We start from the raw sequence: 24,575 nt of genomic DNA, 5'->3' as shown, positions 1-24,575 counted from the left end.
TTTTCAACGCGACATTGATTTTCACAATTGATACATTGTAATATAAGAAATAAGCTCCTCATTTTTAATCGAGTAAACGTATATTGAATATGTAAATTATTCCATTAATTCAGAGTCTCTGGATCTACTTTATCAATGAGTAGATATCTATGACGAAATTCTTGGTCATTTTTTTAAATGGAAAAACCTATTTTTTTTTGTAGATATGAGCAATGAGAAAGAAAATACAAAAATGAGGCAGTTGAGCCAAACAGATTGTAATGTTGTAACTGATAGACATAATATAAAAACTAAAAGTAGCAGCGGTAAGAAGTTCCTCTATAGCTAGAATCAATCATGTATAATAAAATACTGACGACGCATTAAACAACAACGAAATCCAGACGTGAACTAATTATGTCAGTGTTTAAATAAATTAGTTATAATTATTGGACAAAAATCAGAACAAGCAATTAAGGTCAAGAGAAAAGATAACAACAAATACGGGTAACATAAAAAATGATAAAGCAACAAGAAAATTTGGCACAAGTCAAGTCGAAAAGTGTCTCGAATATTTGGCATATTATACACATGCCTCGAGATCAGATCTCGTTTGCCTTGAACGTATTTCAAGGTCAGATGTTGCTTCGTCTTCTTACAACTGAGCGTGATTATTAGGAAAGATGTGTATGTTTTCAAGAAGATCTCTATAGCGATGACAGATTAAAAATGTTTGTAGCGGCGATGACGGCAAAGTCGAAAAAGAAATAAATGAGGAAAGGAGAGAGAACGATAAAGGAGGGGGGATGACGAGAGAGTACAGCATAGAAATATGGGAAAGCTGTAATTTACAGTCGTCATTTATTCTGGACACGGTGGCAAAGTCTGCATGTCTCTCCTCTTTTGCACGCTGCTTCTCACGTTTATCGTTTGCTGGCTCCACGTATTTTTCCTGCTGGTCGCGCAAACACAAACACCGTCGCCACTATTTAAAAACACTCGCATTTTTTTAAAGCGAATTATCGGTGCGTTTCTTTGAATTTATTTTTTTAACGATTTGAAAGAATTTATTTTTATTTATCAAAATTTCGTTAACGATATTACGACATTTCCGATTGTGGTTCGACTGTGATAAAACACTAAATCGTTGAAAAAGTGATATTACAAGAGTGCGCAAAGGCCAGCTAGATAAAGTATTTGAAAGAAAAATAATCGAGAGGAGAGAAGATGAAGATGAAGGTGGAAGAGCTTTTGAAGATAGTTGTGATTATCGGTAGCTTGGCGATGTTGACAAGACAATGCAGCTGCCAGGACATAATATTCCCCGGAGACGACGAAGCCTACAGCCACGTGAGCGGCAGTGCGCCGGCAAGTATAGAACAGCTTAGTGTTACGAGATGCGCACTGACCAATGAATTGCTCGACAGGTGACACAGCGAAAGCCGCTGAAGGTAAACGACGGCTGTCCTGAGAACATGTTCCTCTGGCCGGACGACGGTCCGCGATCGGCTTGGGTCTGCGATTGCAAACCGCGCTTCGTTTACTTCCCCAAAATTGACGCTTGCCACGAAGTTTTCCAGCGTGGACCTTGTCTACCGCAACACTACGTCTACTTGACGCCCAACCAGACGATCCCGAGCTGCGTTCCAAATCCCTGCAAACAAGTCGGCTACGTCGCCTACCGCGGAATCTGCCATCCGCTGCGCGCCAAAGGCGGACCCTGTAAAGCCGACGAGGTGCTCCATGTCAACGAGACCACCTATCAACTTGAGTGCTTGGGAGCCGATCTCGTGCCGTTTGTCATTATCGACGCACCACATCGTAGGGACGGTAATTGTCCCAAGGGCAGTCGACGAAGCAGCCTTGGCGTTTGCAAGATCGTTCTCTAGATTCTCGTTCGTTGTTCGCTAATAGAAACAACGCGTACCACTTGTGCTTCGTTAATCAATGTTAGCTTTATTTATTCGACATCTCGGATTTACAACTTTTCTTTTTTCATACGAATTTATACAAACACACATCAGTCACGCGTACACACACAATTACGTATATGTACATCCATGTTCGCATGTTAAATCTATGCACACAAGTATATGTATAATGAATTTTTTATAAAGGATATTGCATTATTCAACAATAGATATAACTGAATTCTAGATCCTTATAGTAAACTTACGATACATCAACATGAGATTTAATTAACTTCTGGAGGTTGGCTAGTGCCAGCTCTAGCAGCTGCCTCTATCAATCTTTGTCTTTCTCTGTACATAGACACCTTCATGTTCTCCAATTGATGGTATCGCAACAACTTTAACGTAGCAAATACTGATAATCCTACCCAAACTGATAAGCTACTCCATGTTCCAAATTGTGCTGCACCTAATTCCACGTGAAAACCAGTTGTGTCTATATTGTCCTCCTTATCAATGTCATTACCAGCAGCCAATTCGCAGGAGGGAAACCTTTTCGTCATACATTTGCACCAAGTCATAAATCCTAGTGTTATAAATAATGCTGCAACTAGTGTAATACTAGTTAGGAAGACAGATGTTATAACGTCAATGAAAGCAGACAAAAAAGAACTGTCTTCTCCTCTGTACATGAGCATGGATAAGCGGTAAATTTGTACAGCTGAAGTTATAAAGAGTACCAATCCAACAAATATAGCATAGTTACAATATATCTGCGATGCCCAATTAGCTACAAACTGTGCGTCACTTTCCCTCCAAGTACCAGTTGAAAAAAGTAGGCAATGACCCCTAAAGACAAATAGTATTAAAATTTTATTGGTACCTAGGGTAAGTTCTACTTAATATCATAAGTTTTCCTTTCTTCAAAAACATTAAACTTATAAAAGATTGACGATGACGCAAAACAACGTAATTGTTACCTAAATTCATCTTGATGCAGACTCATTGGTACAATGATGCATATTGACAAAATGAGAGCAACCACATATCCAGCTATCTGGCTGAGCAGCAAAAGATTCGTTATCGCCATGTTATCGATATGTTATGTTGACCATAGATACTCTTTTTAAAAATTTTCCGGCAAAATAATTGCTAACACTATTGTTATCTGTAAAATTTTTTTCGAGGTTATAAACAGACCTTAGCGAATTGTTGTCTTTGCATAGCTTAAATCACCTAAAGAAACATTGATGTTGTTAATTATAAAAACAACGTACTTATTCGGCCACTAATTGCAATATTGTTTGGAACGAAGACATTGGTAACGTCTAATCGTTATTGGAATCATGTAAAAGTTGGAAGAGATGATTGAGTGGTTGATGTCAATTCGCACTGATTTTATTTCCTCACGAAAATTCACAGTAATCAGTAATCATTTGATATTTTGACGATAAAGATAAAGAGAATGGAGCAGAAAAATTTTCTTTCGGAGAAGTCGAACCGTGATTCTGTATAATCAACAGATGATCAATGACATCGAGCGCAAGATGAATGTGTGCGTTTGTGTATTTCACTATAGGTATATCGTATACTTGTACTATACTATACACGATCATATGTTAGGCACGCAGCAACGTTATAGTGCCATATATATGAGATGCGCAGTAACGCCTAAACATGTGTATCACTTCAAAATATATGCGTATTTTGTTGGCGTTTCGTCCATTCGTTGTGTGGAATGAGACATGAGACAGTCGATAGTTCGATACCTACTACCTCGGCAGGCAGTGGATGCTGCATAAACTATTCGTGATAAAATACACGTGATAGCCTTTAATGTCAGGCAAGACATGGCAAATTTCGAAAAGAAATGAAAATAATTAAGAAGCTTGAGACATTACGAGTGAAAGTGAGAAATATATTCGAGTCACACAAAGAGCACGCACTACAAAGGCGAGGCTCATTGACGATATTGCATCGTCGTCAATATACATAGTTGTACATTTTACGTAAGCAAAATAATCATCAACTTTGCGATTTTTACGAGAGAACAATTGAATGTGATAGAAGCGTGAAAGAATATTTTCAATGAATGGTTAGTATATGTAGTGAACGAAGAGAAGGGGCAGAGGCAGAAAGCACTACAGCTGAGTCAGAGTTAGGGATAGAGAAAGAGTCAGAGAGAGCGACTATCGCAATTATGATGCAGTTGTACCATAGGTTATTGTAGACTAAAATCGTGCTAAGTTTCAGGAGAGAAAAAGTCGTAATAAAAGTAGAGGAAATTACTGTAGATGCCATCAACTTCCAATCGGAGACGAGAGGGGAAAGAGACACGGATAAAGTAGGTGTCAGCTGATTTTTGTCTATTTTGACTTCGTCCAAACCTTCACCCAGTGAAAAAAAATACTACAAAATGACAGAGATTGGTTGATGCAAAATATAAAATACCTAAAACTTATGGTATTGTGGTATTGTATTTGCGTTGGTGAAGAGTTGGAAGAGTTTGAGAGAGAGAGAGAGAGAGAGAGAGAGAGAGAGAGAGAGAATTCGATAGATATTGAGAAAAACAGAGAAAGAGAACGACACGTGCTCATTGGCTTTACAACTCAATGTGGTGGACTGATGTGGTGTATCAGCTGTTTATCAGCCCCGCTCCTTGTATACATTTATCCTTGTGTTTGTCTTTCTCGTGCTCTCTCTCCCCCTCTTACTTCCATCTCGCTCGCTCTTTCCTTGATTTTCTGTTTCTGCGCGTCGACTGTGTAGTTTGTGCTTCGCTATAGCGAGCGAACCTAAGCGAATGCTCCCGCAACTAAAAGTTCAACGACAACGACGACTGTACATTATTTTTTCTGCCTTCGAGTTTTCCACGTCTGATTATTTTAGGACACTTGCTTTTCAGTTTTCAAATGAAGTCCCTGTAGTGAGCAAACGCTGCTCCGCAATAGTCAACACCAATGTCGTGGATAGGCTGTTTACCATGGTCTGAAACGATAAAAAAGCGTGCCTGCAGATACCTGCTGCAGCGCTACTTGGGTCAATTTCTCGAGGAAAAGTTGACGCTTGATCAGTTAAGCGTCGATCTGTACAATGGCACAGGTCGGGTCACCAATGTCAGGCTCGACGTACAGGTGAGAGAAGCAAGAACACCAACTCTTCTTTGTTGCCTTTGTCTTGCGCGCTATCGTAAAATATTCACTTCGCGTTCTGTGACCTCTCCCCACCCAATCCAACCGACCCCTCGGTCTCAACCCGTCTTAATTTATTCAATTTTATTCTTTTGTCAATGCTTGTCTTCTTCGTTTTGAATTGAAAAATTTTTTTGCTGCAATTTATGCATGCCTAGACAACAACTCTATCCTCTGAGTGACAATTTGTTTTCTTTTGTTTTTCTTCAGGCCCTAAATGAAATGGGCGAGCAACAGCAATTGCCATTAGAGTTTGTTGATGGATTCGTTGAAGAGATGTCTGTCAGCATTCCTTGGTCGGTTCTGCTCAGTGAGCCCAGCTACGTTGAGGTGACTGGTTTGAAATTGACAGTTCAGCCTAGACAGATGGCTGAAACTGGAACATCCATGTTTGAATCTATGTGGAGTTCTATGACATCTAGTATGCAGTTAGCTCAAGAATGCTTGCAGCAAGATGCCAATAATTCAGGCAATTCTCAACCTCTCGAAGGAATTGAAAGATTTGCTCAGACAATAGATTCAAGTAATTAGAATACTTTACACAATCAACTTAATAATTCATAAAATATAACTTTGTTTTTATTTTAATTTTTATATTTTAGTATTATGTAGGGTGAAAATACGATTCCTTCAAACTGTGATACGTTTAGAACATGTGCCAGTCGATTCAGCTATTGGAGTTGCCATGGAAATTCGTATAGAAAACTTGGAGTACTGTGATGAAGCTGGTTTGGATCCATCAAGTTCACCTGTAGACCCTGATAACCCTAATCAAGCAACCAAAGGATACATAGTATCAGCATTTAGCTGTAAAAGATTTTATTTGGAAGGTGTGACATTTCACATAGATGAATTTCCATCAAAAGCCAGAACTTTTTCAAAAAGTTTAATTTTGAATAGTAGATCATCTACACCAGATTCCAAGGTATTGCAATATTTTTAAATAAATATTATAATGTAGAGTCGTCTCTAATGTATTTTCCACTAAACCTTATGTATCTTTTTGTTATCAAGAACTCTGATGGACAATTTTCATCAGCCCAAATATCTCCATCACAATGTATGCCAACACCGCCTGAAAAACATGCCACATTAAATAACTTGAATGAATTAAACAATCTCATAATGTTCGCCAAACTGTCAGGACGTCAAGAAATTCGTTTGAAATTGAAACACGGCGATAGTGTCCCAGGTCCTAAGGTATGTTATACTTGCATAACGGTTACTGATTTATTGACAAATGAACCTTAACGAAAGCAACGTAAATTTCAGATAGAATTATACATAAATATGGGCCCACTAACAGTATTTTTAAGTCCAAGACAAGTGCACGCGCTGATGGAATTGATGGAGGGTCTTGCGTCTCCAGACATGGAGGACGTAAGTAACGTCGTACCCAGACATCATTGCAGTGATAAGCCAATGCTCAAGAGCGACTTTAATAAAGTCGAGCGAGAACTTTTGAACCAAATAAATCCTGCACAAGACTTTAAAACAATGGTTAGTTTTTCGAGCGATTTGCGTGACTTATGTATTTCAATGAGTTTTTATATTTAATAGGATTTGAGGAATACGCAAGGCTGGTCGACGGCTTCGCTAGATAATTCGGATAACGATGAACAGTTTTATCCAATGTGCACGTCTGGAGTCTCGTCGATGAACAACTCGGTCAACAGCAATAACACGAGCATGGAAGACAGTTTTTCAGCATGTAGCATCAATTTTAAAAGTTCAATAGCGAGTTCAGCCACAAAACTACATAAATCGCACAGACACCGATCCGCTAGCACCGACGACCAATTAAGTGATGAGACCTCGCAGTTTCATTTAGAGATTTCCTCGCTGGTAATAGTCTTATTACACGAGGATATCTTGACGAGCGGTATTGAAGGCTATGGATTGACTAAAGTCAGTGTCACAGCAATGAGGACTATGGTCGAAGATTTTTTCAAAAATCTAGGAATTATCGCTGCCAATGGTTTCAGTAACAAGAACTTTGAAATGGCCTCTGAGATTGTGATTAAGTCTTGTCAGCTTAGTCACTTGAGGTGCGCTTGCTCTTTAATGCTTTAAATTCCAATCCTACTATTTTGACTATCCTTTTCACTTTACAGACTTTTGGCAACTCCATTAGCAATTGAGGCGAACGAAAAAACAACGGGTCAACGTTCCGCTATGTCTGGTCAGTTATCGCTGCCCACTTTGGAAATAGTAGAGTGCCTATTTGATTCGCCAACTGGTCCAGATACGACTGCACACGATGCAACTATAATCAATCTGCTTAGTTTCACTAGCGAAAGTATACGAGCGACCAATGGTTCTTCAAAGGGAAGCGACTTCCAAATGAAATTCAGCCACACGGAGAAAGCGATGAGACATGGTCAAACGACCAAATATTGCCATCCTTTTACGGAATTCGAGTGAGTCGAAAAATCGTGAGAAAAAAGAAAAGAGAATGCAAGAGGGAATTTACAAAGCACTGCCGGATATCGAGCATATTTTGACTAATCATTTATTTTCACTTGCAGAATAACGCTTGGTCCATGTCAAGGCGAGTTGGATATTAGCATAATCGACAGAATTTCGAGTTTACTAAATCGGCAGCCTGTGTGCGTATCGGTTTTGAGCATTCCTGTTTCATCGTCATTAGGAGTAGGTCCGCGTAATAGCTTGGTCAGTTTGGCTGATAGTACAGAAATTCAACAGCAGGTCTTATCGATATGAAACTGAAACGCATAATTTGCTTTGCAGAGTCAACAGAGCGTATTTTATCAAGCCGTCGAAAGTCCGTCACTATCAGAAACACGTACAGAGATTAAAGTGTCAGTCTCAAAGTGCCTAATCAATCTAAGGTAAGTCAATAATCTGATAATGAGATTTGACATAGCCGTCAATATTTCCTCCAGTTAATTTTTATTAATTTTTATATTTTACCGGTAGATTCCCCATCCCAGATTTAAGGCCAGCTCACGAAATAGGTCGTACCGCCTGGTGGAGGCGTTCAGTTCGTAAAGACTACGCGAGTCTTGAACTATTGGACGCGAAGCTACACATCCATGTGGACTCACAGGCAAGGCATTTGTCACGACATGAGTTGCAATCCCGACAGGTGCTGCTTACCTACACCGAGGTCGACTCGGATGTGGCCTTAGAAATCGGAAAAGCAAACGCGGACGAAGGCAACGCTGAGGGTTTCGGTTGGCCGCGGATTGTGCTCACAATCTACCCACTTCAACTTGGACAGGGTCCTCTTGAAGACAGTAGCGAAGGTGAAATCGAGCTAGAAACAACGGCAGCTGCCGCCACTACTGCTGCCAACGAGGAACACTCGTTCGAACAACCAATCAGACACCAACCGTCGCCGTTTAGCTCGAAACGCGTCATTCACGAGTCTGATACACCACATCCAAAACACGCTGGCGAATCAAGGATGCCACCGCCTCAGCCTCATCCGACAAATACCGAAGACAAGTACGTATTTTGACCAACAGTAGCTTCTATCTATTCGAATTATACTCACACCATAATGTTTCAGGGAGAGTGGAGAATTCGTGCTTCCGGGTAATAGACAAGAGATGACAGAGTTTATCGAGGAGGCTACACAAAGCGCAAGGGTACAGCTGGAACTTGGACTACCTTGTGTCTCACTGCAGATACCCTCGAAACACCTCTATGAGCTTATCTACAACCGATTCAACACCGATTTACTACTGTGGCAGCCATCTGCTCCGAAACCTAGCTATCCTGCAGCTGCAGCCTCGTGTCGACGCATTGCTACTATGAGCAGAGGCGTAGAATCGAATGGTCTCAGTTGTAGTTTACTACTGCAGGAACCGTTTATCTATCCAAAGTAAGTATTTGTCATAAATACTTTTTTGACTTGCATTTATAAAATAACATTTGAAACAGCAGCATAAAGAAAAGAAGGTAACTTATACTTTTGGTAAGATCCCTCTATTTATATGTATTTCGACGCACTGAATCAGAACCCGTGGCGACTAAGTTGTTTGCTGACCGTCAGTAAAATAAATTAATACTAAACTCGCCGTATATCAATCGTTTATGTACGAAACTTTATAAAAAAATAATATTGAATATACAGTAACCTGGCAATTTACTTTCACCTAATTTGGTTCATTTTTCAGAACTGTTGAATAAAATTATTCGTAAACAATATTTTTTAATAATCTTTTTTTTTTGGTCAATTTTCAGTCATGAGTGTGTTATGAAGAATCGTTTATTAAAAAATTAATAATCAATATTGATTTATAGATATTAAGGAATACGTGTGTTTAACTTAAGCTTAAACAAATGCTTCACAAAAGGTTTATAAATAATTAAGTCTTAGTTTACGTATCGCACTCATCATGTGAGGGTATATCTAAAAAAACAAATCAATTATAAAATTTTTCGCACTTTTTTTATATAAGATTAGATACAGACCTTTTCTGATGTCTATAGAACAATGTTATCAATAAGTTTTTCATTCAATAAACGCAATTTCATAACGCTTTTAATAAAAAAAGAAAAAAGATTAAAGTAATCTTTTTTTGTTTTCTGTTTTGATAAATGAATTGTTTGTTCCCGGTGGTCGCGCTTCTTACATATTGTGATGTGTTGGTCAACCATGGTAGATGAAGCTCATTTTAAAAATGCAATATTAAGTGTGTTTTCCCTGTAAATCCTACAGGTTTAGCATGTGCAGGAGCGGCGTCCATTACGAATCGAACTCTGACACAGACGACGACTACTTAGACACAGACGCAGACATGCAGCGACGTGGTCCGGCTGACAGTCTATTCTACTCGGCCAGCGCGAACCCCAGTAGTAAACGTAGTAAACAGAGAGTCCGTGGCAAGAGGGTCCAACGGCTACAGCAACAGCAACATCAGCAGCAGCACGGCCAGAGCAAATTAGCCGTAAGCTTGAGCATAGGACAAGGTTTGCTGACGATGTACAGCCCAGTGAGAGATTCGGAGCGCAAAGTCATACCGGGCCAACAAGGCAAGATCATGCTACGAGTCGACGACGCCCTCGTGTTTTCCGTCTCGGAGTACAAGAGCGACGAGAATCTCGGTTACGTTTGCGCCATGGCCAAGGAGGTTGTGCTACACCACTGCAGCTCTAAGACCGCTGTCTCCACGCAGCCACCTCCCTTGCGCTCCGTCAACAGCTCCATACCGAAACATTGCGTGCGCACGATCTACCGAACTGAACCTTCGGCTAGAATCGTGCATGACGAGCCGAAGGATATGCTCGCGATAGCGCTTAGCATACAAACGTCTCACGACACTCATCGAGTCAAGGTTCGATCGATGTTTCGTTTTGCGTTTTGAATTTTTTGTCGAACCGATGTTAATCGATTTTTTATATAGACCTACAAAGTGGCAGTGAGTCTGAGTCAAGCGAGTCTTAACCATCGGGTGACCAACAGTCAAACCTCTTGGTTCAGTCAGTTGAGCGATTGTCTGGACGTCATCGACCATCCCGTCGCTGGATACACTCCACCAAGTATACTCACTGAGCTTCACGCTCATCTTTGGGACTGCGCCATCGATTACAGGTACGCTCTCATTTTTAACTGTTCACAAAAAAATGTCATAATCGTATTTCCGATTTTGCCGAAAAACTACTAACGTTTCGCGAGTCACTTTTCAAAACAATGCAATTTCTGAAAAAGTCGTTGAGAGCGTTGTTTACGCTATTTAATTAAATGGTTCGCGTTTATCTGGCAGGCCTCTTCACTTGCCACTGAGCTCGTTCGTGACTTTGGGAAACTTCAGCGTGTCGAGTAACATAGCCGCGCAAACGAACACATCCACACTGCGCTTCATCGCCGAAGATTTGGCTCTGTTCATCAGCAGCAAGGTGCAACCGCAGTCCCAACTGCAGGTAGATCTCAGGAAAGACTACGTATGCGTTATGGATATGGGTCTGTTCGAGTTATCGTTACGGCTAAACGACAGACAATGTGGTGGTGCTCCACGCGTTGACTTGCGTGCTAGCAGTAACATCCTCCATATACGCACCTGTTCGGATTCGGGCAGAGCACTCATGCAGTTGCTCACCTACTTCGCGGCCGATGGCGATCTCGATCCCAAATATCGAGAGCACGCGCTCTCTCCAGAGGTAGATGATTTCGCGGATTCCGACCACAAGCACCATCTCCTCCATCATCACCAACAGCAGTCCGATGAGACTCTCCTTCCCGACGAGAGCATCAGTTTGCTGAGCAAAAGCCAAGTGGAGCGCGTCAACAGTCTAATGGAGGAAGCCATGGAGGAGTCTGCCCATGGGCTATGCAGTGCTCACTCCGAATCGCACAAGAAAAGCTCTCAGAAGGGCAAGCAGGAGCAGCAGGTGGAGGTGTTCTTCTTCCCGGACGAACAGTCTAAAACGGACAGAGGCGGCAAGGCTGAAAGTTCGACGGGCGCTGGTGCGTCGCAGGAAAAAGAACACCTTCGCCATCATCAAGAAGACGAGGCGGGTGCGGTTGCGGCGTCGGTCTCCGACGACACGGACGACGACTTTTGCATACTCGGCGAAGAAGCTGGGGTCGGCATAATACCGGCGCACGGCGTGCCGGAAGTTCGCTGGCTCAGTCATGAATCCGTTAAGATCATCGACAATCACTTTGCCGTACCAGCCAGCAAGAGGGACTTGCTGAAACCACCCAAAAACTTTCCTAATGCGGTAATGCGGTATCGGCTTCGCGAAGCTACGCTCGTCTGGCACATGTATGGCGGCAAGGACTTCGCTGAGAGTCAGTATCAATGGCCTTCGTGCACCAAGGTTCGACACGTAGTCTATTTCGAGAACGACCCAGATAAACGGTAAGTAGAGGATATTGGTAGTCAATTCGGAATTTCGTTAGGATCAATTATTCCAGTATTCGCTACGAATTGCACTTTTCGGACTTTCGAATTATTGAAAGTTTTATCATAAACTTTCTGAATTTATTTTTGAAATATTTTCACGCGACTAGCTTTCAATCGAGCCTATGAGCTGTTTTGTTAAATCAGTAAACGATAGTATCATTGATTAATCCATGTTTCATTGGTTGAACAGCCAAGAGGCAACATACAAGACTTTGCCGGACCCATCGTCAAAGCGCAGTTGGCAGGAACTTGGAGGTCCAGGCCGCCGACTCGACGTATTGATGGAGCTGCAGTTGAACAAGGTGCGCTTTTTGCACGAGATCTATCCGGAACACACGACCCAGGCCAGCTGGCAAGGCTTGGAGGTGAACGAGATTGAAGTAAGGGACCGATTGGCTAGCTCGCAGATAAACATGTTCCTCTATCAGTACAGCAGCGAGGCTAGGCCAAAGCAATCATTTGCCAACATGTTGTTTGTGAAAGCTATCCACACGCGACCCGATCCGCGATTACCCGCTGAAGAGTGCTGCCTGAAAATTAGCCTGCTGCCCGTCAGACTCAACATCGACCAAGACAGTCTGCTCTTCCTCGTGGATTTTTTCAGCGAGCTACAGCAGCCCGCTTCAGCGAGCTCAGCTTCCCAGCAGCAGCAACGAGCGTCGCCTTCGCGAAATCGTGAAAAATCGCAGGCATGCGATACAGGTGGCAGTGCCACGAGCGTAGCTCAGAGCTCGGTTGGCGACGTGAAATCAGCGAACTCGAGACAAGGCATTCCGATTCATCAACTGCCTGTCATGAGCGTCAATTACGAAAATAACGAACCCGATGGTGCTTACGGCGGTTACCGAAACTACGCCGGCAGTCAGCGAGACGAACCAGCCGCAAACGATCGCAATCTGATGATACTACTGGAGGATGAGCTTACGATTAAAGAAAACAAGTCTAGCGCCAAAGTCGTTCGCGAGATTCAGAGTAACGGTCAGCCGGTTTACTTCAGGAGTGTAATTTTTTCGCCCGACGTATTTGTCAGATTGGATTACCATGGAAAACGAGTTGATTTGACTCATGGACCGCTAGCTGGGCTGCTCATGGGTCTAGCGCAATTAAATTGTTCTGAACTCAGATTGAAGCGTCTTGTTCACAGACAAGGGCTACTTGGCTATGAAAAGCTGGTTTCGTTCCTACTTACGGAGTGGATACAAGATATTAAAAAGAATCAACTACCTAGTCTACTGGGTGGAGTTGGGCCTATGTACTCGCTCGTGCAACTTTGTAAGTGCTTTTTTTCACGCTGTTTTGGAAATCGGACTTGATCTTACTAAATTAGACTATTTATCTTTGTAGTTCAGGGAGTGCGAGACCTATTTTGGCTACCTATCGAGCAGTATCAAAAGGACGGTCGAATCGTCAGAGGACTACAGCGCGGCGCCAACAGCTTCACCACCTCTACGGCAATGGCGGCTCTTGAACTCACATCGCGACTTGTGAACGCGATACAGAGCACCGCCGAGACTGCCTACGATATGGTGAGTCCAGGACCGAGCGTAAGGACTCTCTCAGGCAGAGGTCACAGAGGCCGTAGAAAGCGATACACTCAACCGCTTGACATTCGCGAGGGTGTAACTAATGCGTACGTTCTCGTTAAAGAGGTAAATTTCGCTTGCTACTTTTCGATTGCCCTCTTCGACCAGCCAACATAAGCTAAATTCTTTTTATCGGCTATTTTACAGGGCCTTGGCGAAACAGCCTCACAATTGATTAGAGTGGCAAGCGAGGAACACGAGCAGAAAGGAGTATCGGGTGCCGTAGGAGGGGTTCTGCGTCAAATCCCACCGACGGTCGTCAAGCCGATCATACTCGCCACCGAAGCCACTAACAACGTCTTAGGTGGTATGCGATCTCAACTCGTGCCAGACGCGCGGCGTGAAGCCGTTCAAAAATGGAGATCCGACTCTGACAATGAAAGTTGAATGCACTTTGCTCTTCTCACCCACTTTGTCGGTGAGATTAGATTGCAGAAAATGCGCAAATTACCTCGCTTCAGCAACACGCACCTTATTTTTTATTTTTATTTTGTTTTCGATTTAACGTTTTGACTGATAGCATGTTGTTGCAATCCTTGCCGGATGGTTTATAAATAAGGCTTGTTCTGTTCATTACAACTTACTTGTCGGTGGTTTTTTGAACAACAATTAGATAAACAATTTTTTTACTATGACATTTTTTTATCCTTAAGTACTTTACTAGCTGAAATGTATTTGTTTAGACTAATGCTCTTATAGAATTTGATAACAACGGATCAACAATCAGAGAAAACATTATTTTGTTAGCTTATGAATATCCTAATGTTTATTCATGTGTATTTAAGATTTATGTTATGATATGAGAATTATTACTGGATTACATTACTTTTCAAACGTTATCAAATATTTACGTCTTCTTATTATTAGACTTTGCGAGTACAATGTGACAAAATTTAAAAAGATATTAGCGAATAGAATCTACGTTCAAATGTACATACATTTGTCGATTTGCGCGCAAGACGACTCTCCGCCTTTGTAAGTTTTATACAAAAAAAGTGCAAACAATTAATAAAATCATTTTCACTGTATGTTGTAATAACAATAATGCTTACTTTTCCTTTCCCTTTCATTTCGATTTGTTTACCTTCAACACATCAAACTGACTTCTCGCTATAACTTTTTACGTTAGAGTTATTTAGTGCATTCATACACGGAAAATTTAAAATTAACGTAGGAAATGACGAGGGTAACTATCGTACCAGCAGTCGGTAAATCGGTTGAATTTATATATATAATAAAATCTCACATGGTAAAAGCTCATTGAACGACAATACGTGTAAATATTTAGAGATGGCAGCATCATCTAAATACTGACAGTTCATATCCGATTCCCGGCTATTTCCATGGTAATGTTTGGCATTATTTGAAAGTTCCAAAATCGAAGAAAGCGAAGGCACTGAAAGTAAACGCAGTCGGGATCCAAGTGATGAATGCGATGATTGAAAAATCAAAGAGAGCCGTAAGGTGAGATGCGCAAGTAGTATGGAATATCAAGTCGAAGATAAGTATGACGGAGGTGAGAAGGGGGAACGTGGTGCAGAAGGCGAAGACAAGACAGATTGGAAATTGGATGCGAAATCGGACTTGGAAGCCACGAGAAAAAAGTTGGAGGTTATTGGCCGCGAGCTTGGACTCGTAAAGCTTAGCTGGGCTGATTGGTCTTCGTCGAGTGTATGGGAAGCAGATGACAATAGCGCGGAAGAGGATCGCAAATATTTCGGTCGATCGCTGGCACCGAGTTACCGATCTATGAGTGACCTCGAGAAAGCTTTTCTGTGGTACGCCGAGAACTTTCGTAGGCAGTATCGAGCGGCTTATCCTTGGCGCAAGCCTCTTCTACTCACCTGTTCCAATGAATGCGCTGTCCAGGTAAACTTCTCCAGTTTGCACTGCAAGCTTTTAGCCTTGTTTAGATTCTTTTTTTTGGCTGCTTATCATCACATGTACATAGAAAGTTTACTCAATACTAATTTTTTGTTTCAAAGTTGATTCATTCTATTATCTAATTAATTAATTATTATTTAATTTATTATAAGCAGATAAGCATTAAAATTGACAATAGTTTAAAAAATTATTGAATTTTCATTACAATTGATCTTAAAGAGGAATAATAATGTAATTTCATGAGCTAAAATTAAATTTAGGTTCGAGGATAAGGTAAATAGGAATTGTGATAGCAAATAATAAAGTCAGTAATATCTTTATATTTTCAGTATATTCTTTTAAATACTTTCGATTCTCACAACGTACAAAGGCAGTTTTGTATAGTTAATATATTCATTTATATATTTATTTGTATCATATAAAATAATCGGAACATAATAGTCGCTATGGACACAATCGCCATTGAAAAATCGAGCTGTGGGACCTCGTGCGCAGGTAACAATAATAGGAATGCACTTAAAAAAATGGGTTTGCACTTCCACTTGACTTCTGTGATTTTTTTTTATTATTTAAACTATTTAGATCGAATGACGCGCTCGTCATTGTATCAATTTTTCCAAAGTTGTTCGCTCTTATTAAACGAAACAAGAGTGAATTTCTGTAAGTCGCATGAAATTTTCATAGCAAAGAGTATTAAAGAGTACGATGACGATTAGTCGCGTTCTTACAATTATTCATCTACTTGTCGGAGCCTTTGGTTTCCTACCTCTTGGCACGCACGCACACAAACACACACACGCACGCACAATACGTACACATAAGCGCCGCATATTCATTAACGCACACCACGCTTTCGCCTTGGTTATCTCTGTTGGCGAAACTAAATACAAAATAAATGAAAAACAAAAAAGCTCGATATATATCTAAAAATTGACAATTACGAATTACGCTTCTATTCGCTTGTCGGTTTTCGAGACTTACAATCAAACAGTCTTATGTAAGAAAAAACTAATATGTAGGTAAAATCCTAGTGAGTAAGTATTCGCTAATTTGACGGAAAAGGAAAACTAATGCCAACTTTCGAAAGGCAACTAAAGTCATACATAAAAAGAAAACAAAAAAAGAAGAAAACGGAAAAAAACACTTTGGTTTCCGAGTCAACCTTACACCGGAGTTGCTCGATCATTCACAATATTCATATGACAATAATATTTGACAAGTCGCTCGTTCGCTCGTTCGCCTTTCCTTCCCGTCCAAATTGAGGATTCGATCAACAAAATATACCTAAATAACGCAAGCTGCCTTTTGTCGTTGGAATGTCGCATTTTGTCGGTTCTAATGCGTTTCATTATAAACATTTCACAGAAGTTTGTATCGACGGCGATAAGGCGAACGGTTCTCCCGTACGCAGAGCTGAGCACGTGGCAAGGCTGCGCAACTTTCGTGAGCGACTTGTTCGCCTACGAGCCGCTTGCCGCGCCTCTTCTCTTGGTAAGTTCAACCCATACACGGTACATTCCCCGAGTTTTTTTTTTTTCGAGTCGTCGCGGTCTCGTATAAATTTGCTCTATAATTCGGCTGGTAAGCAAGGCGGACGATTCCATGAGCGCGGGCGCGCGCGTCGCCGTCGTCGTAGTCGTCGTCTGCTACGCGGCTCGCTCTCCATCACAACTGGAGGCTCCATCTCTCGCTCTTTTTCAGCGCCGACGAGCGCGCGCACGTGCTTCGCTTTCGATTCGCGCATTAATATCATGCACGTGGCCGGGACGCAAGGTAGAGCGCGACCAGAATAGCGGGGAACGCACGCCGCTCCCGTCGAGAGGTCGCCGCGGTTTTCGTTTCTCTTCGGCTCTCGCCGCTCTTTGCTTCCGGCGTCGCGGTGTCTCCCGGCCGTCCTAAACAATGAGATCGAGCGCGCGCGCGAGTTTCAAATCCACGTTTTTGCACGTCATTTTATTTTCGTTCATTGCTCCCTCCCGCTTCCTCACTTAATTGTACGCGCGCGCGAGGCAGCGATATCACAAGATGTCATCGCTGAAGTGCCAGTTTTCGCGAGCGAATGGAAGTCGCGGTTGCCAGCGATGATCGATCGTCCGCGCGGTTCGCCTTTTGGGGAGGGACTAGTATTGGCTATGCAGTTGATTGCTCATTATGAGATTTAGCAGTAGCCCACACGTGGCTTTCTAATTTCAGAATCCGCGAGTCTCACAATGTCCCGACACATTGTTCGTTATTCCACTAATTCCGAGATAAAATTATTTCATAGCGAGCGAGAAACGAGGAAAAGACGAATTTAAAAAACAACAGGTTTTTTTACATCGCAGGAAAAGAATGTCTCGCTTATTAATATATATGTATATATATATACCTATGTGTCAGTCATTTTTTCATCTATTTACTAAATAGCGACTCAATGTGCTTATAGATATTTTTTTCAAAACAAAGAAAATGCGTTGCAAAATTAAAAAAATAGTAATTAATAAAACTGATTTATGAATTTCACTAAAAAAGGAGTTGATGCACCTTTATATACTTTTTAGACTCGAATAATATTAAATCTCATTTTCTATACTTATTATTTTTCTTTATTCAAATCTATAGCAACAACACTTAAATCTACATTTTTTTTTGTTCTACGACTCGGTAATCATCATAAATTACAATCACACGAATACAAGTCGAGATTTGGTTGATATTTAAAGTTTTTTGTCTTTATATACATATATATACATATACATATACATACATATATATATATACACACACATATATATATATATATCTTTATATACGAATATGTACAACGCCACTAAAGTAAAACTAATAATCCCTAACTAAATAATCGCTAAAATACGGAAGAGACTTGTCGCGCCTCACAAATATGAATTATGTATATCAACAAAGACGTGGGAGCAAGACAGAGAGAGCGAAAGAGAGCGAGAGAGAGAGAGAGAGCGAGAGAAAGGAGCGAGAAAAAAAAAAGCCAAGGGGAGGAGTGCAGGAGAGCAGAAACGATATATAAACTCGACGTTCGACCTATATTTCGCGCATGCTCTGGCTCTCCCTCCGTGGGCTTTTTCTCTCACAACCCCCCCATTCGGTAATTGGCGCACACCCGCGCTCTCGTCACACACGCACCCCCCCCCCTCCCGCGCGCTCTCTCTCTCCCCCCTCTGTCCGTTTCGTTCGCCTCTCTCCCTTTTTCACGCTTTCGCGCGCGCACGCACCTCTCGGTTGCTCTCTCGATCTGTTTTGGCGATTAAGTCGCGAAGAGCAACGTCGTCGTCGCCCACCCCCGCGCGCGCGCATCCAAGTCACAGTGACCGAAAGAAAAAGAGGAGCGCGGGCGCGCGCGCGCGCGGGGTCCCGAGAATATACATCGGCGAGCAAGAGGGAGAAAGATGATTGCTACAAAAGTATAACGCGAGGCAACTTGTTGCTCGCACAACACGTATATATGTATATATATTACAAATGGCTGTAAAAGCGTGTATGTATATATGAGGTGCGCCGTCCGTGCGCTCTCCGGGAGAGAAGCTGTCGCGCGCTTACGTTCGATAAAGTAATCACAGCACCATTGTTGTTCTTGCGATTCTACCGCGAGCGGAAGCGAGGGACTTATTACATGTAGAAAGTATAATACAAGAGGCGAGGACCGAAGTCGCGCTCAGTCGGGGGACTCGGTGTCTCGCGCGGTTTCGCTTTGCTTACTTGTAGATCGGCGACGGGATGCACTTGCGTTCCCTCCTCGGGACCGGTTCCGTCTTCCTCTCCAGGTTGTTCATCATGACGTTGATTTGGACGATGCTCGAGGCGCAGATGGCCGGGTCGCTGTACGACTGGAGCCACTTGGCGAACATCCGGCCGTGGTGCATGCCCTCCGCGAAACTCATGGTCCTCTGTTCGGCCGGCTGGACGCCGTCGGCCGCGGCCTGCAGGTTCAGGCTGGTGCGGGCGAGTTCGTTGTTGTTCATGCAGACCAGGCTCTCGACCAGTGCCCTGGCCTGGCTGGGCGAGGGTCGCTGCGACTGGTTCTTGGCCTTCTTCATGCTTTGCCGGCGCAGGGCCAGCTGCTCGGTGGCGAGCTTCCTCAGTCCCGCCGTGTCATTGAAGAAAAATCTAGAGGCGATGACCGTCGCGAACGCGCCGTAGTTCTTGCACAGCTCCCAGAACCAGAAGGGCGTCTCGGCCAGGTTGAGCGTTCTGTTTTGGCAGGCGAACTCCAGTTGCGTGAGAATCCAGGCGAGCGATTCCGGGGTGAGCACGTTGGGATCGAAGAACCCGTTGGCGCCGACGGGCATCTGGTTGTAATGGTAGAGCCGGGGCTGCTGTGGCTGCTGCTGGTGCACGGCTGCGGCCTCGCAGCGCCTCGGCGACAGCGGCACCGAGGCGTGGGGTGCCTCGGCGGCCGCCGGCAGCGACCTCCTGGAGGCTGCCGACTTGGACACGGAGGTGGGCGCGATCGCCGACGAAGTGGATGGACGCTTGAGGCTCCTGCCGTTCAACTGGGAGACGCTCTCCACGTACGACGACACTTGCTGCTGCTGCTGCTGCTGCAGGAGTTGCTGGTGGTGGTGTTGCTGCTGCTGCTGCAGTTGCTGGTGCTGCTGGGCTTGCGGCTGCTGGTGGTGGTGCGACTGCTGAGGCTGTTGCGACATGGACGAGGTGGAGGGCAGGGCGCCGATCTGCTGGCAGAGCATGGCCGCCTGGCTGGAGTTGCTGCTGCTGATCAGGCTATTCAGCAGGTTGATGTAGCTGGCGTTGAAGGCGCCGGTCACGTCGGAGGCGCTGGGCTGGCCGGCCGCGAGGTTCAGCGGCTGGGCCTCGTTGCGGCGCCGGCGCTTGGGTGCGCTGGTCGGATACTCGTCCTCGCTGCTGTGGGCAGAGCGCGCCGAGCGGGGACGGCGTCCGGAGGAGCTGGCGGGGCGGCCGCCGGAGGAGGCGGGCGAGGGCGCCGCGTCGCTGTCGGGGGTCGTGGACGCGTTGCGCGCCATGTTGCGGATCTTGTGCTCGGACTTGCACCAGCCGCGGAGCGTGCTCTCGGGCACGCCGATGTCTCGCGCCACGGAGGCCTTGCTCTCGCCCTCTCGCACCCGCTGGATGGCTTCCAGCTTGTCGTTGGCGGAGATGGAGCGAACGGAGCGCTTCTTGTCGTCGGCCGCGACCGCGGCGGCGGCCACGGCTGCTGCTTCGCCGCGCATGCCGATGAGGATCTGTTGTTGCACCTGAGCTCGGAAGCGTTGCTCCAGGTTAGCCGTCGTGGTTCGCTGCCGAGGGCGTTGGACCGGCACTGCGGGCTCGCCGATCGCCTGACTGGACTTGCCGATCTCGGCGTTTGGGTCTTGTCGAGGACGCGCGGTAGGCACCCGAACACACTGATGCTCGATGGCGAATGTTCACACACCGAACTGTTCGTTCAACTCAAACTGTCAATAGCGAAGTCGCACGGGACACTGTAGTAGCTCACACTGTAGGTACTAAGCAGCTCTGAACTCTTCGCTGTCTGGCGCTTCACTGGTCAAGGGCCCAGGCCGTTTTTGACTTATAGCCGCGGTGCGACTCAGAGAGAGAGAGACCGGAGTGGTCGCAGGAGTGGGGAGGGTTGCCGCCGCCGCCGCTGCTGCACAGCGTGTGATCGCAAAACGACGACACTGCCTCGGCGGCACGCTTTTACCGCTCCACGCTCTGCACACTGCTGCCCCGCAGATGCTTGCCTCTCTCTCTCTCTCTCTCACTCACTCTCTTTCTCGCTATCTCTCTCTCTTTCTCCCTCTTTCTCCCTCTCGATTTCACTTGGTCCAAAGGCTGCAGCCAGGCACATGCGCGCTCGCGCGGGGGGAAGTGCCAACTGCCGCTCGCTCTCTCTCTCTCTCTCTCTCTGTCTCTCTCTCGCGAGCGAGCGAGCGCGAGCGCCCACGGTAATAAAGAACTTTTTTATGAATGAAACACAACTCGACCCCCACTTGCAGCACCGTTGCACTATCTCTCTACGACTGCCGCGTATGCGCAATGTGCTTTTGCCGTGTGGCCGTCTCACGCTTGCTCTTGACTTGAGCTGCACTCTTCTAACCCTGAGATGCACCTCTCTCGCTCGCTCTCTCTCTCTCTCTCTCTCTCTCTCTCTCTCTCTCTCTCTCTCTCTCTCGCTCTCTCTCTCTCTCTCTCTCTCTCTCTCTCTCTCTCTCTCCGAGTAGCAGGTAGCGCGTGTGTGTATGTTGACTCGTACTACTGGCACTACCGCTGCACCGGCTTTCCGCAATTGCCCCCGAGCCGCGTCTCTCGCGGCGATTCGGAAATCGATTCCACTCTTTTTCCTCGCCGCGAGTGCGAAAAGTAAAAGCGCGACAGCCGGGGAAATTACGCGCGACGATCGTGCCTCTCTCTCTCTCTCCCTCTCCTCGACAGTGTAAATTTGGCACGCTGTCGTGTGTTGCAAACTCGTCGCTCGGGCGTTTATCGGCGCCACGAGCGAGCGAGCGAGCGAGCAAACGAGAGAGAGAAAAAAAAATGTATATTACTTATCGGCTTGATCTCGCGACGCGCTGTCCGCGAGCGGGGAAGGAATCTCCGACCGAGAAAAGCCCCTCTTGCGGACGAAACGCGCCCTTTGCTTTCGAGTAGGGGCGGGAGACGGCAGGTGGGGGAAGGCCGAGTTTTCCGGACGGAGAGAGAGCGCGAGTCCCCTCGCTTGACCACAATGTACAGTCGAAAAGCGAGACGCACGCGTCCGCGCGACAGGCAGGGAGCGCGGAAAAAAAATGAACGCGGGGTCACTTTTGCGCACGAGATGCTCTCGCGACGAGTCGCGACGCTCAACTGGCGCGACTGCTATACGCGACTCGCGGGCTGCCGAGGCTGGCTCGCGGTGTTCGCGGCTCTCGCGCGCGCGCTGCTGCTAGCTGGACGCCGGCGGTGCCTCGTTCCCGCCCGCCCGCCTTTACGCCTACCCGCGCCGCGCCGTCGCGCTCTCTCTCTCTCTCTCTCTCTCTCTCTCTCTCTCTCTCTCTCTCGCGCGCGCGCTCGTTCGCTCGCGTCGCTGCATGTGCGTGTGTATCCCTTGTTCGCGCGCGGCAGCAGCGACGAATAACGGCGGCGGTGGTCTCTTCTTAGTCTCTCTCTCTCTCTCACTCGCTCGCTCTTCCGGCGATCGAGCGCTCCGATGGCCTTTCCCCCCTTTTCGTGTAGCTCTCTCTCTCTCTCTCTTCCGTGCGAAGATGCAGATGCGGACGACCTTTTTTTTTTTTCGTCGGCTCGCGGCGATTTCGATCGATCGCTCGGGAGCAAGAGAGACAGCTCGCCCTGCCGCGGCTCGTACGTCCGCGTGACATTGGAAAGGTCAAACGTTGAGAAAAAAAATAATTAGCCATAAGTATATGAGGGCCGAGGTGTCCTCTGAAAGCGTATCAGGCCGGCAGCCGGCGCGCGCGTATATAGATGCCACGCTAATATCCGCGGCCCTCCTTTTGTTTTTCTCATCGTGGCACATATATATACCGTGTGCGCGCCGGGCGCCCGTACCGAGCGCCCGTTTTTGTGGAGATCGCGCGTGTGCGTGTGTTTCCCTCTACTACAGAAAGTAATCCCGCTGACTCGCGTTCGCGCGAAAGAGCCTTCGACGCTCTCCTCGTTTCTCTCTCTCTCTCTGACTTTTTTTCTCTTCCGTATATCTATCTCGCTCGCGCGCTCGATCGTCCTCTTTCTCTCTGTACCGACGCTTCTTCTCTCTCTCTCCCTCTCTCTCTCTTTTTTTTTCGTTTTGGCAGTAGCTCGCGGGCTCGAATTAAAGAGAACGCGCGCTGGGCGAACTGCCGCGCCGCGCGGGACGACCGAGCGGATAGATATAGAAAGAGAAGCCGCGCCGAGTCGAGTATCTATATAGAGACAGAGGAGAGAAAAAAAGCCCGAGAGAGAGAGAGAGACGACACGGAAAGTATTAGGACCGGCTGTGCGTTCGTTTCGCGACGCGCGTCGGTGACTCAGTCACCCTGATTGTTACTCTCTCTCTCTCTCTCTCTCGCTGTGTGTAACTGCCTGCGTCGCGAGAGCTCGTTTTCGTCGCGCGCGCTGATGACGGCATTGTTTTTCGCACGCGATATATATATATATATATATATATACACACACACCCGCCTCTCTCTCTCTCTCTCTCTCTCTCTCTCTCTCTCTCTCTCTCTCTCTCTCTCTCTCAACCTACATCGCGAAAACGCTGCTGGTCAAAACCTCTTATCATGTTTATTTACTCACATGCGCTCTTTTTTCCTCGATCGAGTTCATCGCGACGAAGCTACATGCGTACCCGCGCGCTCGCCTTCTCGGCAGATAATCGCGCCCGGCGTCGCCGTCCACTGTCGTTTCGTCAATTATCCCCGCGGCATATAAATACACGCCGCGGCGAGCGCGGCGTGATCTATTACGGCGATTAGTCCGAGGAGCCGGTGGCGAAGGGGGGGGGGGGGCCTCGCTCGCGAAACCGGAAAACGCGATTTATGGATTTTAATCGGCGAAGCCATTCTCCCTCGTCAGCCGGCAGGCGTCGGTGTTTTGATTGCGCTCGCCCGGCCATCGATTCGGCGTGCTCGCGGATCGCCGTCCGTATACGCGGGCGTCGCGCGCAGTCCGGCGTGGAACCTCGCGCGCGGCTATGCGGGCTCCCTTCGCGTCCCGCCGCAAGGAGCGAACGACGCGCCGCGGGGCTGCGCGTCCGTCGATACAATCGTATTTCTCGTGGTCGTTGTAAAAGCGCCCCGGCAATAATAATATTGAGCTGGCCCGCGACGAGATGCCCGACGATGAACAAAAGGACAAAGGGAAAATTCGGGTTTTACCTGGGCAACTTATAAGCTGGCCAATTTAAATTGCATTCTAATCTGTAGCCGATTGGGACGGCAGACTTTCGAAAATATTAAAGATAAGTTGGGTCCTCGGGAATTTAAGCATAACGTCCATTAAACTGATTTAGGGTTCAGCCGAGTGTGACTGCTTGACTTTTGTATCACGGACGTAAGGCACATCTCGTAAAAGTGAGACAAGATCGAGGGATCTGGGCCGTACTATTGTACAACGGTACCTATATCAGAACATTTTAACTACAGTTTCGTATAAGCCCGTCGTCGCCAAGGTTCGCTACCTGTTAGCTTTCGGTGGGCGGCG

At 45.8% G+C, this 24,575-nt stretch overlaps 4 protein-coding genes across 7 annotated transcripts; 2 read left to right on the top strand and 2 right to left on the bottom strand.

Moving 5' to 3' along the window:
• The first annotated feature begins 636 nt into the window (after nucleotides 1–636).
• Nucleotides 637–1,870, top strand: LOC131673738 (uncharacterized). The gene is made up of 2 exons (XM_058951980.1): nucleotides 637–1,347; nucleotides 1,407–1,870. Exons 1-2 carry the CDS (start codon nucleotides 1,207–1,209, stop codon nucleotides 1,866–1,868), a joined length of 603 nt encoding a protein of 200 aa, XP_058807963.1. The 5' UTR covers nucleotides 637–1,206; the 3' UTR covers nucleotides 1,869–1,870.
• A 286-nt stretch (nucleotides 1,871–2,156) lies between these two features.
• Nucleotides 2,157–3,468, bottom strand: LOC131673737 (transmembrane protein 179). Of its 2 annotated transcripts, none has more exons than XM_058951978.1 (3): nucleotides 3,126–3,468; nucleotides 2,870–3,057; nucleotides 2,157–2,738 (listed from the first exon to the last, which is right to left on the bottom strand). In XM_058951978.1, exons 2-3 carry the CDS (start codon nucleotides 2,977–2,979, stop codon nucleotides 2,174–2,176), a joined length of 675 nt encoding a protein of 224 aa, XP_058807961.1. In that variant the 5' UTR covers nucleotides 2,980–3,057; nucleotides 3,126–3,468; the 3' UTR covers nucleotides 2,157–2,173. The 2 variants fall into 2 exon arrangements, with proteins under 2 accessions (XP_058807961.1, XP_058807960.1); XM_058951977.1 differs by having other exon boundaries at nucleotides 3,167–3,468.
• Nucleotides 3,469–3,604: 136 nt separating this feature from the next.
• LOC131673734 (autophagy-related protein 2 homolog B) lies at nucleotides 3,605–14,559 on the top strand. 3 transcript variants are annotated; one of them, XM_058951970.1, is made up of 19 exons: nucleotides 3,605–3,898; nucleotides 4,137–4,233; nucleotides 4,795–5,023; nucleotides 5,291–5,603; nucleotides 5,683–6,005; nucleotides 6,095–6,280; nucleotides 6,353–6,580; nucleotides 6,641–7,128; nucleotides 7,195–7,500; nucleotides 7,609–7,753; nucleotides 7,832–7,932; nucleotides 8,021–8,551; nucleotides 8,616–8,930; nucleotides 9,771–10,386; nucleotides 10,456–10,643; nucleotides 10,816–11,913; nucleotides 12,149–13,230; nucleotides 13,303–13,607; nucleotides 13,689–14,559. In XM_058951970.1, the coding sequence occupies exons 3-19, from the start codon at nucleotides 4,850–4,852 to the stop codon at nucleotides 13,926–13,928; spliced, it is 6,639 nt and encodes a 2,212-aa protein (XP_058807953.1). In that variant the 5' UTR covers nucleotides 3,605–3,898; nucleotides 4,137–4,233; nucleotides 4,795–4,849; the 3' UTR covers nucleotides 13,929–14,559. The 3 variants fall into 3 exon arrangements, with proteins under 3 accessions (XP_058807953.1, XP_058807954.1, XP_058807955.1); XM_058951971.1 differs by lacking the exon at nucleotides 4,137–4,233; XM_058951972.1 differs by lacking the exons at nucleotides 3,605–3,898; nucleotides 4,137–4,233; nucleotides 4,795–5,023; nucleotides 5,291–5,603; nucleotides 5,683–6,005 and having other exon boundaries at nucleotides 6,177–6,280; nucleotides 6,357–6,580.
• Nucleotides 14,560–16,998: 2,439 nt separating this feature from the next.
• Nucleotides 16,999–22,228, bottom strand: LOC131673717 (uncharacterized). Its single transcript, XM_058951947.1, has one exon. It carries the CDS (start codon nucleotides 20,624–20,626, stop codon nucleotides 19,133–19,135), a length of 1,494 nt encoding a protein of 497 aa, XP_058807930.1. The 5' UTR covers nucleotides 20,627–22,228; the 3' UTR covers nucleotides 16,999–19,132.
• Between the last annotated feature and the right edge of the window lie 2,347 nt (nucleotides 22,229–24,575).

This window comes from Phymastichus coffea, unplaced genomic scaffold, assembly GCF_024137745.1.
Source record: "Phymastichus coffea isolate CEN01 unplaced genomic scaffold, Cenicafe_Pcof_1.1 PCOF00192, whole genome shotgun sequence".
Taxonomy (NCBI): domain Eukaryota; kingdom Metazoa; phylum Arthropoda; class Insecta; order Hymenoptera; family Eulophidae; genus Phymastichus; species Phymastichus coffea.
Note: the sequence above shows the minus strand (reverse complement) of the source record. Positions and strands in the feature narration are given on the sequence as shown.

Excerpts from the sequence above, each read along its gene's own strand:
- LOC131673738 (XM_058951980.1), top strand. The coding sequence starts at position 1,207 with ATGAAGATGAAGGTGGAAGAGCTTTTGAAGATAGTTGTGATTATCGGT. Across the intron at positions 1,348-1,406 it reads ACGTGAGCGGCAGTGCGCCG|GTGACACAGCGAAAGCCGCT; the intron begins GCAAGTATAGAA and ends ATTGCTCGACAG.
- LOC131673734 (XM_058951971.1), top strand. The coding sequence starts at position 4,850 with ATGTCGTGGATAGGCTGTTTACCATGGTCTGAAACGATAAAAAAGCGT. Across the intron at positions 8,552-8,615 it reads CCGACAAATACCGAAGACAA|GGAGAGTGGAGAATTCGTGC; the intron begins GTACGTATTTTG and ends ATAATGTTTCAG. Across the intron at positions 13,608-13,688 it reads CGTACGTTCTCGTTAAAGAG|GGCCTTGGCGAAACAGCCTC; the intron begins GTAAATTTCGCT and ends GCTATTTTACAG.
- LOC131673737 (XM_058951978.1), bottom strand. The coding sequence starts at position 2,979 with ATGGCGATAACGAATCTTTTGCTGCTCAGCCAGATAGCTGGATATGTG. Across the intron at positions 2,739-2,869 it reads CTGCATCAAGATGAATTTAG|GGGTCATTGCCTACTTTTTT; the intron begins GTAACAATTACG and ends ATTTGTCTTTAG.
- LOC131673717 (XM_058951947.1), bottom strand. The coding sequence starts at position 20,626 with ATGCGCGGCGAAGCAGCAGCCGTGGCCGCCGCCGCGGTCGCGGCCGAC.